Here is a 14663-nt window from a genome sequence, read left to right as displayed (position 1 = left end):
AGTACGGTAAAGCAGACAGTCGTTGGTTAGTTTCTGACTCAACCATCGTTTCCATTGAGATTCTGACAGTGGTCGTCTGTTCTCTGATTGGAATCTTTCTAATTTACGCAGTTCTGACTCAAAAGTTCTACAGGTACTGAATCAACAGTTCTATATAAACACATCTGACTCTAAAGTTCTACAATTACTGACAAACTATATGTATTTAAAAACAACATTTCCTACAGAAGGCATTTTGTTTTTTGTTTTCAAACAGACACTACCTGCAGGTGGTGCTGTGTGTGTGTGAGCTTTATGGAGGCTGGATGACCTTCTGTCCTGATTGGCTGGAGGGCAGTCCACACCTGGACACGGCTCACTGGCTCTACCTGTGGGTCTACTTGGTCTTCTTCAATGGACTGTGGGTGCTAATCCCGCTGTTGCTGCTCGTCCAATCCTGGTTCAGCCTAAAGAGGTTGCACAGTGATGCCACAGGCATAGACAAGTACAAGTAATCAGTTCTCAACATGTACTAATCAATAAATAAAGTTTCCCATTTCCCCCCAAATGAATATCATTCAGCTTTTATTTAATAAAAAAACTTTTATTTTTTTAAAATATGATAACATTATCTCTTCACTTCAACTTTCATTTTAATAAATATGATAAACATCAAATCTTCATTTTGTTTTGTGAAAGACATGCAGACATTAAGATGTAGAATCTCCCTGCTCCTCAGCTCCTCTTCATCATTTTGTTGACAGAGACGAAGGCCTGTTGGAGGCCCAGTCCCTGTCGAGCGCTGCACGCCTGAATCTCCCACAGACGCTCTGTGTAGCTGTTGAGACCCAGCTGATTGGAGATCTGAACAGAGGACAAAACACACAGGTCCAGAAAACAAATCTGCCATTGAAACTCACCAAGACCCCAGGCCTACTGCTGCCCCCGGTGGTAACTTTGAGCTAAAATCATTCATTTTCTCTATGGACTTTGGTGGAGGAAGGTGGCCTCACCTCTCTGATGGTCATGGAGTTGGGTAAGTCCTTCTTGTTGGCCAAAACCATCAGAGGAACTCCTTTAAGTCTGTCGTCACTCAAAACTTTCTTCAGAGCCTTCTGGGCCTCAGGTAAACGAGCGCTATCAGAACTGTCCACGACGAAGACTACAGCCTTACAGCTGTCCAGATAGTACCTGGAGAGAAGAATGGACATGAGGAGACGCTGGGGACGGCTGAAGGTGTGGCTCAGATTGTTTGGTACCTCCAGTTGGGTCTCATGCTCTTCTGTCCTCCTACATCCCAGACAGTCAAAGACGTCTTCTTGTCCAAGATGAAGGTTCCCACGTTGAAGCCAATAGTTGGAGAGGTGTCCATTACCTCAGGGTTCAAAGGGGAACAGCAGCTGTGTCACAAACATGGAACAATGTACTAGGGGAAAAGAATCTATGAGGTTCTCACCCTTCCTGTCAACAAGTGGGCCAGAAGAGTGGACTTCCCAGAGGAGTCCAGACCCATCAGGAGAACCTGAAGGTATTAGGACATATTAAAACCAAATCAAAATGTAAAAAGACAAACATGCGCCACATTCCAAAGTAGAAGGAGAGACATCACACACGTTCTTACGTTTACAAATCTGAACAGCTTATATTTTCTCTTTAACCTTAAACAACATTGGAAGGAACTGATGAAAACAAACGTGTTTGTTACCTGAGGACTCCTGGTCGAGTGAGATTGGGCCCCAGAACCTCCATCCGTGGACTCTCTCACACCTGTGGAGAAGGAGAACGAAGTGAGCAGGGATTCTTCTTCTTCTTCTTCTCCTGTGTCTGTGTTCTCCGTAGACTTCCTCCTACTGTTTTCCTGCCCTTTTTTCTTTTTCTTCTTCTCACCCTCCAATCTAATCAGGTGTGTTTCTCTGGCTTCAGCCAATGACACACGACAGACAAGGTCATGTGACTATGAGACAGGTCGGACTGCATTTTTGCCTCAAAGGCAGGTTTCACACACCGACACACACTTCCTGACAAACATACAACCACATGCAGTCGTTTTTCTTTAACTGAAAAGACTAAACCAAACGTGTTTGCAGTCCAAGGTCATGTCTATGTGTTTAACTGATATCTTATCTCACTTCTTTCAGACTAAACTCTGACTGAGCTTAATATGATGTTTAAGAGACAAAGTCCAATTCTGCCATTTTTGATCTTAGAAATGACATCTGATGAAGTGTACTCTTAATTTACATTTATCCATACTTTATAGTTCTGCAACAAAATGTCTGAATTCCGTAACAAACAGTCATATTCACTTTAGGTTTTAAAACATAAATCTTACACATTTAATCTGAAAGAGATGCACAAAAAACAAATGAGCCACACTCAAGAGAAAAAAAACTTTAAAAAATGTCTTCTGATGTTAAAATTAGAATTTAAAATTAAATTCTCAGAATAAGAAAACATTCAATTTATTCTTAAATTAATTTAAGAATAAATTTAATAATAATATTAACTATATTTTATTGTATTTATTTGTTGTATTGCGGCGCTTTGGCCCAGAGACAATGTCTCTGTCATTGGTGTAGAACCCCAGGGTTCACCTCCTGGGCAAGTTCGAATCCCGGTTAGGGCGGTTGGTACCTTCCAGTGGACTCACCACCTGCAGGAAGGTTCAGGGGGGTTGGTACGGTGCAGTGTGATCTGGGTGGCGACTGCTGCCCCTGCGACCCGGTAGCGGATGAAAATGGATGGATATTTGTTGTATTTTTGTATTAAGAGTGTTTAATATATATTTATTAATCATTCATTATTAAATTAAAAGTTTAATATTTAATAATTATTTCAGTGTTACCCTTTATTAAATTCAAATGTATCTCCGCTGATTTTGCACTTCTGGTTAGATGCAGTTTACATTTCGTTATCTGTATTTGTGGCACGTGCAATGACAGCAATATTGAATCGAATCTAATTTAGTGCGTGTTTATACTCTGAATGTCCAGCATAGGGGATAAAAGAGCTGCCAAAAGGCAGAGAGCCGTTTCGGTTGTACTATAAAACCCTTAAGTTGTTAAGGAGTAGGGGCGGTACTAACGCAGTTAAGGCGTGGCTCTGCTTCGGTTATTTAAAGTTGTCTGCCCTCCTTCTCTTTCCTTTCCCTCCGCCATCGTCTCCTTTATATCCCATCTTTACCGTCATCATGGGCTTCGGTGACCTTAAATCCACCTCCGGCCTCGCTGTTCTCAATAATTTCTTATCAGACCGGAGCTACATCGAGGGGTCAGTGAAGTAGAAGTCGTTGATTAGAGAATAAATATCCAGAATAACGTGTTTTGTTGCACTTACTGTAGCCGGTACTGCTGCCATTTAGGCCGCGCTGATGCTAGAGCTCCGTCTGGTGAGTTGCACCTCCGGGAGGAGCTGCAATTAACTCTGACGTTAACGTTTCGTACACAAATAAAATGCCGAATGTGTATATTAAACAATTGGTTGACGTGGCGTATGAATCAGACCAGAGGGAACCGAACTTGACGTTAGTTTGAAGTTAAACTGCGGCCCATGTCGGCACAAGCTAATGCTAACCTGTGTCACATGGCGCTAACTGACGGATATTTATGAAGAACTTTGTTCTGGACGCTTTTACAGCTCATTAGTTAAGGTTCGCGTCATTAAATGTGCACCATAATTTAGTAGTATAAAAGTTGTCACGGGAATAATTCGGTTGTTATTATGGCGAAGCAAGTCGACAAATGGATCAGGATTAGCCAACAAATGAGCGTTAACTGTTGGCAGTGGTCTAATGGTGACGTGTCCTCCACCTTTGTAGCTACGTCCCATCTCAAGCTGATGTGGCTGTGTTTGAGGCCATCCCCACTCCTCCTTCTGCAGACCTGTGCCATGCCCTGCGCTGGTACAACCACATCAAGTCGTACAACAACCAGAAGAACAGGTGGGTACCCTGATCAACTGACGACACCTGTGGCGTGGTCAGCGTCCAGGTCAGCAGAGGTTTTCTCCTTTCAGTCTTCCAGGTGTGAAAAAACCCCTGGGTCAGTACGGACCCCCAGGTGTGGCTGACACCACCACCACCAGCTCTGCCCCCGCTAAAACACCCGCTAAAGATGAAGAAGACGATGATGACATAGACCTGTTTGGTTCTGATGATGAGGTGAGCTCGCTGTAGGGAGCTTAGTTGAAGCTTATTCTAAACAGGAGTGATGAGGTGTGTGTGAGCTCACATCGTTCCAGGCCAATAAAAATGGGGTATTAATGTTGGGTTGTTGTTTCAGGAAGACGCTGAGGCAGCACGGCTGAAGGAGCAGCGCCTGGCTGAGTATGCTGCCAAGAAGTCCAAAAGTACGTCATCCCATGATCACCAGTCTAAGTTGAAATTGACTCTGTGATGATTTCATCACCATCTTTCGGCTGAGCTTCTGATGGATATCTTTTATTTTCTGATTAGAGTCTATAAGCATCCACTCATTAAGCTGTGTCACCGTAGTCGTGATTGTTAATAGGTTACTTCCCCTGTCCCCTTCAGAGCCCACCCTCATTGCCAAGTCATCCATTCTCTTGGACGTGAAGCCATGGGACGATGAAACAGACATGGCAATGCTGGAGGAGAACGTCCGAAGCATCCAGATGGACGGACTGGTCTGGGGACAGTGTAAGTCTTTCTTTTTCGCTGTGTTGTAATATTAACCGATCAGGAAGTTGATGATGATCTAACTCACCATCTTTCGGCTGAAGATGTGATGTACAACCTCAAAAAATCTGAAATCACTGGGCAAAAACTTAAGAAGTTGAACTTATTTGGTCATCAAAGTGATGGTTATTCATAAACCGGTTTTCCCCTTGCAGCTAAATTGGTTCCAGTGGGTTACGGCATCAAGAAGCTGCAGATTGGCTGCGTTGTTGAAGATGACAAGGTGGGTAAAAAAAAATCAAAGATGGCCAAGACTAAAACTAAAATTTTATGTTATGTTCTGACTTTTTTAAATTTTTCCTTTTTATTTATCTACAATATACAGGTAGGAACAGATATCCTTGAGGAAAAAATCACTGCCTTTGAGGACTTCGTCCAGTCCATGGATGTTGCTGCCTTCAACAAAATCTAAACTTCAACAATAAAGAGTTTCCTGTCTATTGTCTGTCTATTGGGTCTCATTTGAAACCTGGCGTTTTTGTTTGTGGAATTGGGATGATTCACACAAACTGGATACAACTCTAAATCAGTTGAATGTTGGGAATACGGCTGCATTACTGGCTCTGAACTGTTGGTGGCAGAACGTCTTGCAGTAATGCTTCAGCTTTACCGGAAGTCATTGGTCAGACCGGAACTAAACAGCAGTGGAACAGCTCGAAGAGGATGGCGCTTCAGATTCTCGAAAAGTAAAAAGTGTACGTCGTAGAGGACTGGGAAAACGGAGGAGCAGGTAAACTAGTTCGACTGGTTAAGCGACTGTGCCTTACTGTAGGTTGTAGAAAGCCAGTAACGCAGCGTTTGAAAGGCAATGCTAACAGCGAAGCCAGCCCGCTAAAAGCTGTATGCTGCTGATCACGCACGTCAGCAACCGCGTCATCAGTGATGCCAAGCCTCTCTACCTTAGACCTGTGAGCCAAACACCTGGGCAAATTAAGCCCAAACTCTGTATAAAATGTCGACGCTAAGGCTGCATTTTTAACATGTCAAGTCGCGAACCTAGTATGATTTTGTAATCTATTTAATTTTGAATTATTGTCAAAATGTCAGGATAACGTACAACAATATTTAATTTAAAGTAAAGGAAATTTCAAGACAAAGTAATTTGGTGCTTAAAAGCTGCAAACTTCAGTTGTAAGTTTATAAGTCATTGAGTGCTGGTCTATTGGTCTGAACTCATCAGTGACTTTTTAATGGTGTTTGATTGACAGAATGTGGGGGGAGTCTCAACCTGGTACTAGTGCAGGAAGTGGTGGTCAGGGTTACTGTGGGTTCTGCAGAGTCCTCTACAGAAATCTGGATGAGGTACATACTAGTTTTATTTACAGACACAACTGAGTCATGTGACCTGGGTCATCCATTCACACTCAACTGTATGTCTCCAGCACCTGTCTAGTCTCAGACACCAGGACTCTGTTAGAATTTCCTCCAGAAGCTCCTCCTCCTTTGGCAGTGTCAGCAGCAGCAGGGCGACACTGTTGGAGCGTTTCCTGCAGGACGTCCTGCTGCACCACCCACACCGCTACGGTGACCCCAGGTGAGCAAAGCAAACAACTGGTTCCACATTTGAGACCCCTTATTACTACTGTGGGCTACCATAGTATGACTTTGCTGTACTATAACATTTATTGAAGCCATGTCGTGTCCTGCTATGTAGCAACACTACAATTACCATACCACTACTTTTCAGGATGTTTACTTTACCAAGACATTTGAGTCCAATCTAGAAGCCTTATGGAACCTCTAATGTAACATGTCCCCATCTGACTCATCTGTGGTCACTTCCTCCCCCCAGGCCGTCTCATGCTGACCTGCCTTCAGTCTTCCTCCCTCTGTCACCTAGACCAGAGCTCGATGATGTTCATCTCTCTGATAATGACTGTATATCCCAGAGCATAAAAGATTGTTTATCATGCTCGGACTACGCCTCTTGTAAGCCACCCAATCAACAAGAAGAGACCCACCACAGCCAATCAGGAAGTACACACTCACAAAAGACCCCACCTCTGCAGACCAGGGCTCCACTGCGCATTTACAGAAAAGCTCACAGAAAGACAGACAGAAGAAAAAATAGTGATCCTTCAGAAGTCGGCCTCCAGGACCTGACCTCACAAAGGCCCCACCCAACAGAACAGCCCCACCCGAGTCATCAGAAAGAGGGGACAGCGGAATTTAATTCTGAAATCGGGGACACGGTGGAGCAAACCATTGAGGAGGTTTGTTTCCATTTCTGATGATGTCATTAAAACAAACAAACAAATGATGTTATGTTATCACATCTCTGTCATGTTCTCTGACACTTAGGTGATACAGCTGGTTTGTGCTGATGTTATTTCCAGTCAACAGCAAATCTGTGGGAATTTGTCCTGCCAGCAGGAGGAGACGCAGAGTTTGCACATCAGCGTTTGCACATCCCAGAGCGAAGAATGGGACACTTACATTCATGTGAGTGACGCAACTGGGCCCATCCTCAGAACCCACATGAGTGTGCATGTTAAAACATTTCCTTTTCTGCAGGTGGCACATAATAATGGGCAGGGCGAAAGTCATGGAAAAGGCCTGGACCGCCTTTTGGATCTGCAGGTTCACCTGGAGGACCAGGTCTACTCACAGCAGCTGGATTCTGCCCTGAAAAGTCATCACAGAGCAGAGGATGGAGCTGGGCCAGAGAAAATTGATTTCCTGACCCTGCCCACTCCTGAACATATCCCACAATCCTTCAGAGGAAAAAGCTGGCTGGAGATCCAGCAAGAAGATGAAGAGAAGGTAGAGCAGATGGTTCAACAGTTTAGGAGAGGAGCGTTTGTCTGCTACTTTGACAGTGACAGTCTGGCCAGGTAACAGAACCTTGAATTAACACTCCTCACACAGTTCAAAAAACACAATATCAATATAACATTTCCATATAAAACTCTGATGTCATTACGCACCCAGGTATGGACGGAGAACCCGAAATAAAAAGATGTGCAAAAAGAGCAAAGAGGAAGAAGCAGCGGCTGACCTGCTGTTATTGGACTGTAATGAGTCCGAGTACGAGCAGAGGAGGAGCAGGAGGCGGAGCGTCAGGGTGGCATCCAGGTGTCAGGTCAGTCAGTGTTTGAGTCTGAGGGAGTGCAAAGAGCTGTTTAAAGAACTTTTTGGTCTCACTGTGTTGTTTTCTCTCAGGTGGTTAAAGTCAGCCGCAGCACGCAGACCCTGCAGTTTTTTCTACCTGCTGTTCATCAGGCTGCTCCAAAGACTCCACCGACGACTGTCCCCGCTGCAACCATCCAGAACACAGTTGAAAGGACACCTAGGTCAAAAAGGCAAGACATCCCCTCATTCCTCCCCAGCATTGTGTCCCCGGTGCAGCCCCATACGTCTGTGATTTACCTGCTGGGCTCTCCCTCCGGCCCTGCCCCAGGGCCCTCAGTAGGCTCCACCTCCTCCAGAAGCTGCAAGCGGAAGAGGCGACCACTCCACCTGCAGGGGCCAAAGGTGAAATACAAACCACTCCCTGTCAGCTTCTATGACCTTAACACCGCCCGCATTCTCAGTCATGCACCCAAAAAGAGCTTTATCTGGAAGCAACACCATTCCACAGTTTCCATCAGCCAATCCCCATCTTGCATCCGTCAGCTGTTCCGAAGTCTGAGTCCAGAACTGAATGCTGACAGAGCACAAGACGAGGGGCCTTCAGACTCTCAGAGTGTAGCCGCCAAGACATCATCAAACATCAGCAAGAAACTGGTCAGAGGGCGGAGCAGATCTGAGAAAGCAAGGGGAGGGAAAAGGGAGAGAACACACCCGCTCCTGTCCAAAAGAAGAACCAGGAGTCAGACCACGCCCCATTTATCCAGGAGAGAGGGGCTGAGACGCGGCACCTCTGTCTGTAATGAGCTCGGTCATCCTCCTCCCCGCCTGCGAAGAAGCCGCAGGGGGCAAAGCTAGCTGAGCTGAATCAATCGCATTCTTTAAATGGCAGCTAAAGACACTGTTAGACACTAATGTTAGTTACTGGTTGGCCTTATAGTGATGAGTTGAAAGATAAACGTTGATCATGATGATGAACATGCGCTAGCTGATGTTAAGCTAACTTTTAGCCAAAGTTAGTATATCTGATCCTAAAATTTAGCTGAGAAATTAAAAGTTACTGTTAAGTCAACTGTTAGTTAAACTTTTAGGTGAAACTTAGTGCTAGCCAACAGAGAGAAGTAAATGAAAGAAAAGCTAAGCTAAAGGTTTACAAACACTGGTGACTTTACTAAGAACCAACAGCAGATGTCCAACAAACAGAGTATGAGCCTAAACTGAGTCAACAGATCGACATAAGCATTAGTCCATTTTGTCAACAGTTAATCAGAGTACTGAATTTTACCTGAGAGTTTAAAAAAAGCTCAGCTCCAGTGCTTAGCTAACTGTTAGTTAAACATCAGCTAATAAAAAGGTGCAGCAAATATTAACTGTGTATTTGTACTGTTTTTTATTTAAAGTTGTAAAATAAAATTTTGTCAGTAAATGTTTCTGTCACCTGTGTTTTTCCGTGTTTGTCCCACATCAGTGCGTCCACCAGGGAGTGGACAGCACCTCCCACCTGCTCCGCTGCTACTACAAGCCCCGCCCACTTCCTGTCACCTGCATACAGACACAGACAGGATATGGTGAGGACTTGACCTTCTTTCTAAAGCAGCCGTGGTTGCTGTGGACTTACCAGTGTGTCTCTGAGCCTCCAGCTCCTTCTTCAGTCGGTCCACTGCCTTCTCAATCTGCTCTTCTGCACTACACTTCCCATCATCCTCTGCTACTTCATTTTCCCTCATCTGATGACAAAACCTTTCATGAACATCATCATCAGACCTTTGGACACAGGGTTCAGATGTCTCATGATGGACTTTGGGACTCAGACTTTGGTCTTTGTCCCCGGAGTCTAAGCCCTGGTGGATTGTGGGACCGGGACTCTGGTCATGCTCTTCAGGATCGGAGTTAATGTACAGCGTCTCGCAGTAGATGGTTGGAGATGGACTTTGGTCCTCCTCGTTGTAGGAGAGTGTCTGATGTTCTCCCTGGTGGATCGTGGGACTCGGGCTCTGATCCTGGTCCTCTGGATCTAATTCCCAGTGGATTGTGGGAGATGGACTCTGGTCTGGGTCTTCATGATCAGAGGTAGTCTGAAGTGTCTCACTGTAAACGGTTGGAGCCGGACTTTGGTTGTCCTCGTGGTCAGAGGTGGTCTGAGCTGAGTTGTAGTGGACTGTAGGTGGAAGAATTTGGTCCTTCCTGTCTTCAGGGTCAGTGGTGGCCTGTGGGATGATGATGTCACTGTCTGTGGTGAGGGTCTGTGGTTTAGTCTCCAACTTGATTAAAGTCTAAAGGAAAACAGTTTTAGCTCCTCCCCCTGACATCATCTGTGATGGACCTGCTGCTGATACTGACATCAGTGATTTTATTACCTGTGACAGCGCTCCCTGCAGGCGGAGATTCTGTTGTCTCAGAGTCTCCATGGTAACCTCCATTTGGTAACACCTGTCCTCTAGTAAGCCTTGCTCTGATTGGACTGTGAGACGCCATGCCTTAACTTCCTGCTCCAACAGCCTATTGGAGGAGAGCCGTCTGCATAAGAACACACCCTGCTCTCTGATTGGTCCTCACCGATGTTATTCCCTACCATTTGTCTCTCTGTAGGTTTACGATGTCATCCCTCAGAGTATCTGACTTCTCCTCTGGCGTCGCCACCTGCTGCTTTGGACTGTCACTGTTGTCCAAGCTCTGACCAACAGACGTGGGTGGACAAGGAGATGAGGTGGAGCGACAACTGGGACAGACGTCTGCATCAGCAAATCCTGCTGGAGCTCTGAGGAAACACTTGGGTCAGGGGATGCTGAGATGTCATGTGTGTCTCACCTGTTTATTGTCTCACCTGTCCTCAGTCTCTTCCGGCACCCCCCACTTCTTGGTATCCTCTCTCTGGCGTCTCTGTGGTAGCAAGATATGTCGAGCACGGCGCGCCAGAGAGGACAGAGACTCTGTCCATGTCACCTAACACAGTAAGACAGAGACAAAGACATTAGGACAGAATCAAACACAGATACAGGAAGACAGACAAAGTAAGACAAGGACAAAGACAATAAGAAAATGGATACTGAGACAGAATTAGAAATGGGGTCGAGACAGTAAGACAGGAGCACAGGATGGTAGACAGTGAAGCAGGGACAATAGGACGCTAACAAAGGGGCAGTAACAGTCCAACAAGGACATAGAGGCTTTGTCTCACTGGTGTACAGTACTCCATCAGTGGGTGGTGTTTCTTGTGTCTCCGTCTCTCTCTTTGACTCAGGAAGCAACTTTGACACATGTGGACGTTCACACACCTCAGACATCGGTACCTAAACAAACACATGACAAACATCAAAATGGCTTATGACATCATCAGCAGAACAGGCAGCTGACTGGCCACTAACCTGAGCCCTGTGATTGGATACATCCTACAAGTGTGACAGCGGATGCGGTGTTGGACGTTTTGGGAGACGGACAGACGGTAGAGTGTGGGCAACCACAGGAGGAGGCGTGGCTCACTCTTCAACCATGACATTGCATGAGCCGCACTCACCGATGACGTTGTCACCTGGAAAAGCAGAGATAGCATTAGCATTGGCTACAACATCGGTAGCTACAGATGACAACAAACATTATTCGATTATGTAATGTCGTACCCCCTCAAAACACGCATCTACTGCGTCGACCACAGCCCCAAAAACTTCCCCCTCCTGCACCACAGCTGGAATCTGGAACATGAAGAATAATGTGTCAGAAAGTTAAAGATTAAAAACTGTACAATAGTGGGAGCAGTGATTACATTGAGCAGGTTAGCTAACAGGTAAGTTAGCATTAGTGTTGCTTAAAATAGACAACATTGGTCATATTGATGAATGCAATAACAGCAGCAAGGTAGTGTCAGATTCATTCACTTATTATAATAGTTTTGGTAACTGTTGTTGACATCAATAACACCAAGTTAATAATAGTGTCGGTTGCAATAACAAGCAATAGGACTTGTAACTGAGTGAACCGAGTGCCCTAAGCAGGGCTAACAACAATGTTAACAGCATCAAATTTGGAAATTCGGCGTCTCTTACTTTGCTGAGGTAGGTGAGCAAAAACCTAAGTCCAGACCTGCTGATCAATCCTGATCCTGCTCCTGATCTTTTCTGGCAGATGGCGAGCAAAGCTTAACAGGGAAGATCAACATCAGGAAGAAGTCTTTATTAATAAACAGAGTGCCAACAACTAATTAGTCATAGTGAATGATGATTTGTCAATTATGATCAGGTCACAAACCTCGGTACTTGCTGATTAGGTGGTCAGAGGACAGCGCCACCAGGACAGTCTGAAGAAATTCTTGTGAAAACCCTCCAACGTCAGCCCTGAAACATGAATACCTTCAAACACCTGCAGGACTGAGGCATTCTAGAAAATGTTCAATCATATGAAAACAAGAATAGACTACTGGTCAAACGTCATCAGCAGCAGGTCGCCCGCCTCCTCTGGAGCCTCGGGTGGATACACCTGATTTGGATCTTCATGAGACACGCTCTGGAAGATCCTGCTGATGACTTGGGTCACTTCCTCTCTGCTCAACTCCAGGTCTTCTCCCTGTGGAGCTCTGCCGACCGCCTGGAAAGCTGCCGTAATGTGTCGGGAGGAGACCACATCCACTGAGACAGAGAGTAAGGTAATTAGGAACTAGAAAAAAAATAGGTAATAGGTAAAAATAGGTAGAAAACAATAGTGCAGTTTACTTACAGTGACACAGCTTCTGCAGCGACAGAAGCTTCAAGGCGACTCTGTAAACTGAAGGGCGGATGTTGTTCAGGCCTTCTGGACAGGATAAAAGAAGTAAAAAAAAAACAGTAAATAGAATGAACAATAAAAGGTAAAGTGGGCGACTTTGACAAAAAAATAAAGGTTTACCGATGGAGTCCAGGTCCATGGTAATGTCACTTAAGATCTGAAAATGGAGTTTGATAATTAATTCAACCCACAATTATTACTATCAAAGGTCATAATATCACGACCCTAACGATGAGGGCCAAAGCACTAAAGAAAATGAAGCCGTACCATTGGTCATTTACAACAGGAGATCAACAACAGGCTAACAACAGCGAGCTACAGATACAAGGCTAACACCAGTGAGGTAATGGCAGTTTGCTAACAGGCTAAAACGTAGGCTAGAGTTAAAACAACAAGCTAATGACAGGAGGCTATAAAGAGGTTGATGACGGCGCAACAACTGCAAGCTAACAACGGCCTAACAACTGCATGCTAATGCTAGGAGGCTTAAAAGAAGCTAATGGCAGGAAGTTAACAGCAGATGTACAATAAAAATGAATAAATGGGAAATGGGGAAAGACAACCGCCGAAGTTAAAGGAAACGATGCTAGTGGCAGCAAAATGTTTATCAGAAAGTGAAACAGTTACACCAAGACAAACATACCTGAGCAACAGAAACAGAAGTGAACACAGAGTCTGTTGGTGTTGAAGTTGTTTTCTCGTCTTCTGTCTCCCAGCACTGACACACGACCACATGAGGGACTTAATTAAACATGAAGGCTTTTAATTCTTCATCAGCTGTGCTGACTTGCTGTCTTCTCTAGACCAATCAGCAGCCAGTACAGCTGTGACATCATCCCAGCAGGTAACAAGACACCTGCTGTGGTCAGTTTTGACATTCATCTTTAGTAAACTGCAGAATTCCCTTATACACTTCATCCAACCAAAGTTAGAATTCTCAGAAAAGTTTCTAACTTATTGTTCAACAGTTTTCAGCACTTTCTTCTACTGCGTTGCACTTCGGGAAACAACAAAGAAGTCCACATTCTCACACAAGACTCCGCAGGTTGCCTACAGATGCTGCCCCTGGTGGCTAAGGCAGGTGAATAAGCAAGATGGAGTATTCTTTGGAGGAAGGAGCGTTGTTGATGTCGCCAGAGAAAAAAGTCGAGCTTACATCACGCACAGATTGAAGCCCCACCCCTGGAGCCTCACAATCAAAAACATCTTAAAACTTCAAAGTATCTGTTGAAAACATTCTGCTGTGGCACGTCTTCTTCCAGACGGACAGAGAAGCAAACAGTTTCAACATTAAAATGATTTAATATAATTAAAGTAACCACTCCCTCCTGTTCACTGTCATCTTTTTGTCATTTACTCTGAATGAAATGTAAATAAATAAAATAAGTAATAGAAGGGGTTAAAGATCTATGAAGGAGGAGGAAAAGTAGAAGAAGGATGAATACAGTATGTATAAAAGAAAGAAATAAAGAGAGAAAAAAAGAAAAAAAGAAAGAAAGAAAGAAAGAAAAAAAGAAAGAAAGGTCAGATAGGAGATGGAAAGGAGGAGTATTATAAAAAAAGAAAAAAGGGAGTTTAATGAAAGATGTTGGAGAGTTAGAAAGAAATTATCGAAAAGTGGAATAAAAAAAACAAGCTGTGAAATTACAGGAAGAGATTAGGGTTGCAGATGGAGCTGATGAAAACCCAACAGGAAACATGAAGTTTTGGTCTTGGGGATATTGAGGTGCAGCTTCATTATAAATGTAAATAGAACCAGAGAAAGAGAAAATTCTATTATTGTGGCAGGTTTTAACAACAATGCCAATTTTAATGTGACTGAAAGAGTTTGACAGATTTGTCGAAGAATGGAGACACAGTGAGGAGTCTCTGCTGAGGACGAGTAGGATGAAGGTGGTGGTGATCTGACCATTCGGACAAAGCCTCTCTCACTGGTGCACACTAGGGCTCTTTGTGTGAAGTCTAGGGGCGAACAATGACGAGACACTGAAGCTTTTTCTTCTTCTGTTCAGAGATCAAACAAAAGACTTTGTCTGATTTCGTCCATTACCATTCCATCATCACCGTATAAAACACCAAAAACCATTGGTTCTGAGTAAAATAATATGGCAGCATTTAATTCACATTTCATTACAACAATATAATTTGAAGGATTTAAAAGTGG

The 14663-nt window shown here is 44.3% G+C and overlaps 5 protein-coding genes across 7 annotated transcripts in view; 3 read left to right on the top strand and 2 right to left on the bottom strand.

The window, feature by feature from the left end:
- The window catches only part of ebpl (EBP like), a 3470-nt gene extending 2923 nt beyond the window's left edge, over positions 1-547 (top strand). Inside the window, exons 3-4 of the mRNA XM_008325412.3 lie at positions 3-133; positions 257-547. Of these exons, the coding sequence (XP_008323634.1) occupies positions 3-133; positions 257-494 (369 nt within the window). The 3' untranslated portion in view covers positions 495-547. The remainder of the gene's footprint in view (positions 1-2; positions 134-256) is intronic.
- A 53-nt stretch (positions 548-600) lies between these two features.
- Positions 601-1956, bottom strand: arl11 (ADP-ribosylation factor-like 11). The gene is made up of 6 exons (XM_008325410.3): positions 1935-1956; positions 1685-1746; positions 1436-1501; positions 1239-1354; positions 993-1170; positions 601-843 (listed from the first exon to the last, which is right to left on the bottom strand). The coding sequence occupies exons 1-6, from the start codon at positions 1954-1956 to the stop codon at positions 715-717; spliced, it is 573 nt and encodes a 190-aa protein (XP_008323632.3). The 3' UTR covers positions 601-714.
- Positions 1957-3088: 1132 nt separating this feature from the next.
- Positions 3089-5116, top strand: eef1b2 (eukaryotic translation elongation factor 1 beta 2). The gene is made up of 7 exons (XM_008325409.3): positions 3089-3249; positions 3797-3919; positions 3994-4138; positions 4260-4326; positions 4511-4636; positions 4831-4898; positions 5001-5116. Exons 1-7 carry the CDS (start codon positions 3170-3172, stop codon positions 5085-5087), a joined length of 696 nt encoding a protein of 231 aa, XP_008323631.1. The 5' UTR covers positions 3089-3169; the 3' UTR covers positions 5088-5116.
- Positions 5117-5256: 140 nt separating this feature from the next.
- zdbf2 (zinc finger, DBF-type containing 2) lies at positions 5257-8966 on the top strand. The gene is made up of 8 exons (XM_017038404.2): positions 5257-5405; positions 5884-5977; positions 6058-6209; positions 6468-6888; positions 6977-7117; positions 7190-7509; positions 7607-7757; positions 7838-8966. Exons 2-8 carry the CDS (start codon positions 5885-5887, stop codon positions 8600-8602), a joined length of 2043 nt encoding a protein of 680 aa, XP_016893893.2. The 5' UTR covers positions 5257-5405; position 5884; the 3' UTR covers positions 8603-8966.
- A 143-nt stretch (positions 8967-9109) lies between these two features.
- Positions 9110-14466, bottom strand: dytn (dystrotelin). Of its 3 annotated transcripts, none has more exons than XM_025062424.1 (14): positions 13143-14466; positions 12620-12656; positions 12452-12526; positions 12156-12363; positions 11987-12072; positions 11785-11876; positions 11362-11433; positions 11110-11273; positions 10923-11034; positions 10569-10687; positions 10317-10502; positions 10102-10243; positions 9363-10017; positions 9110-9286 (listed from the first exon to the last, which is right to left on the bottom strand). In XM_025062424.1, exons 2-14 carry the CDS (start codon positions 12636-12638, stop codon positions 9135-9137), a joined length of 2082 nt encoding a protein of 693 aa, XP_024918192.1. In that variant the 5' UTR covers positions 12639-12656; positions 13143-14466; the 3' UTR covers positions 9110-9134. The 3 variants fall into 3 exon arrangements, with proteins under 3 accessions (XP_024918192.1, XP_024918194.1, XP_024918193.1); XM_025062426.1 differs by having other exon boundaries at positions 12452-12523; XM_025062425.1 differs by having other exon boundaries at positions 12620-14466.
- Between the last annotated feature and the right edge of the window lie 197 nt (positions 14467-14663).

This window comes from Cynoglossus semilaevis, chromosome 14 (genome assembly GCF_000523025.1).
Source record: "Cynoglossus semilaevis isolate Cse_v1.0 chromosome 14, Cse_v1.0, whole genome shotgun sequence".
NCBI lineage: Eukaryota > Metazoa > Chordata > Actinopteri > Pleuronectiformes > Cynoglossidae > Cynoglossus > Cynoglossus semilaevis.
The sequence above is the reverse complement of the archived record's forward strand: the minus strand, read 5'-3'. Positions and strand labels throughout refer to the sequence as shown.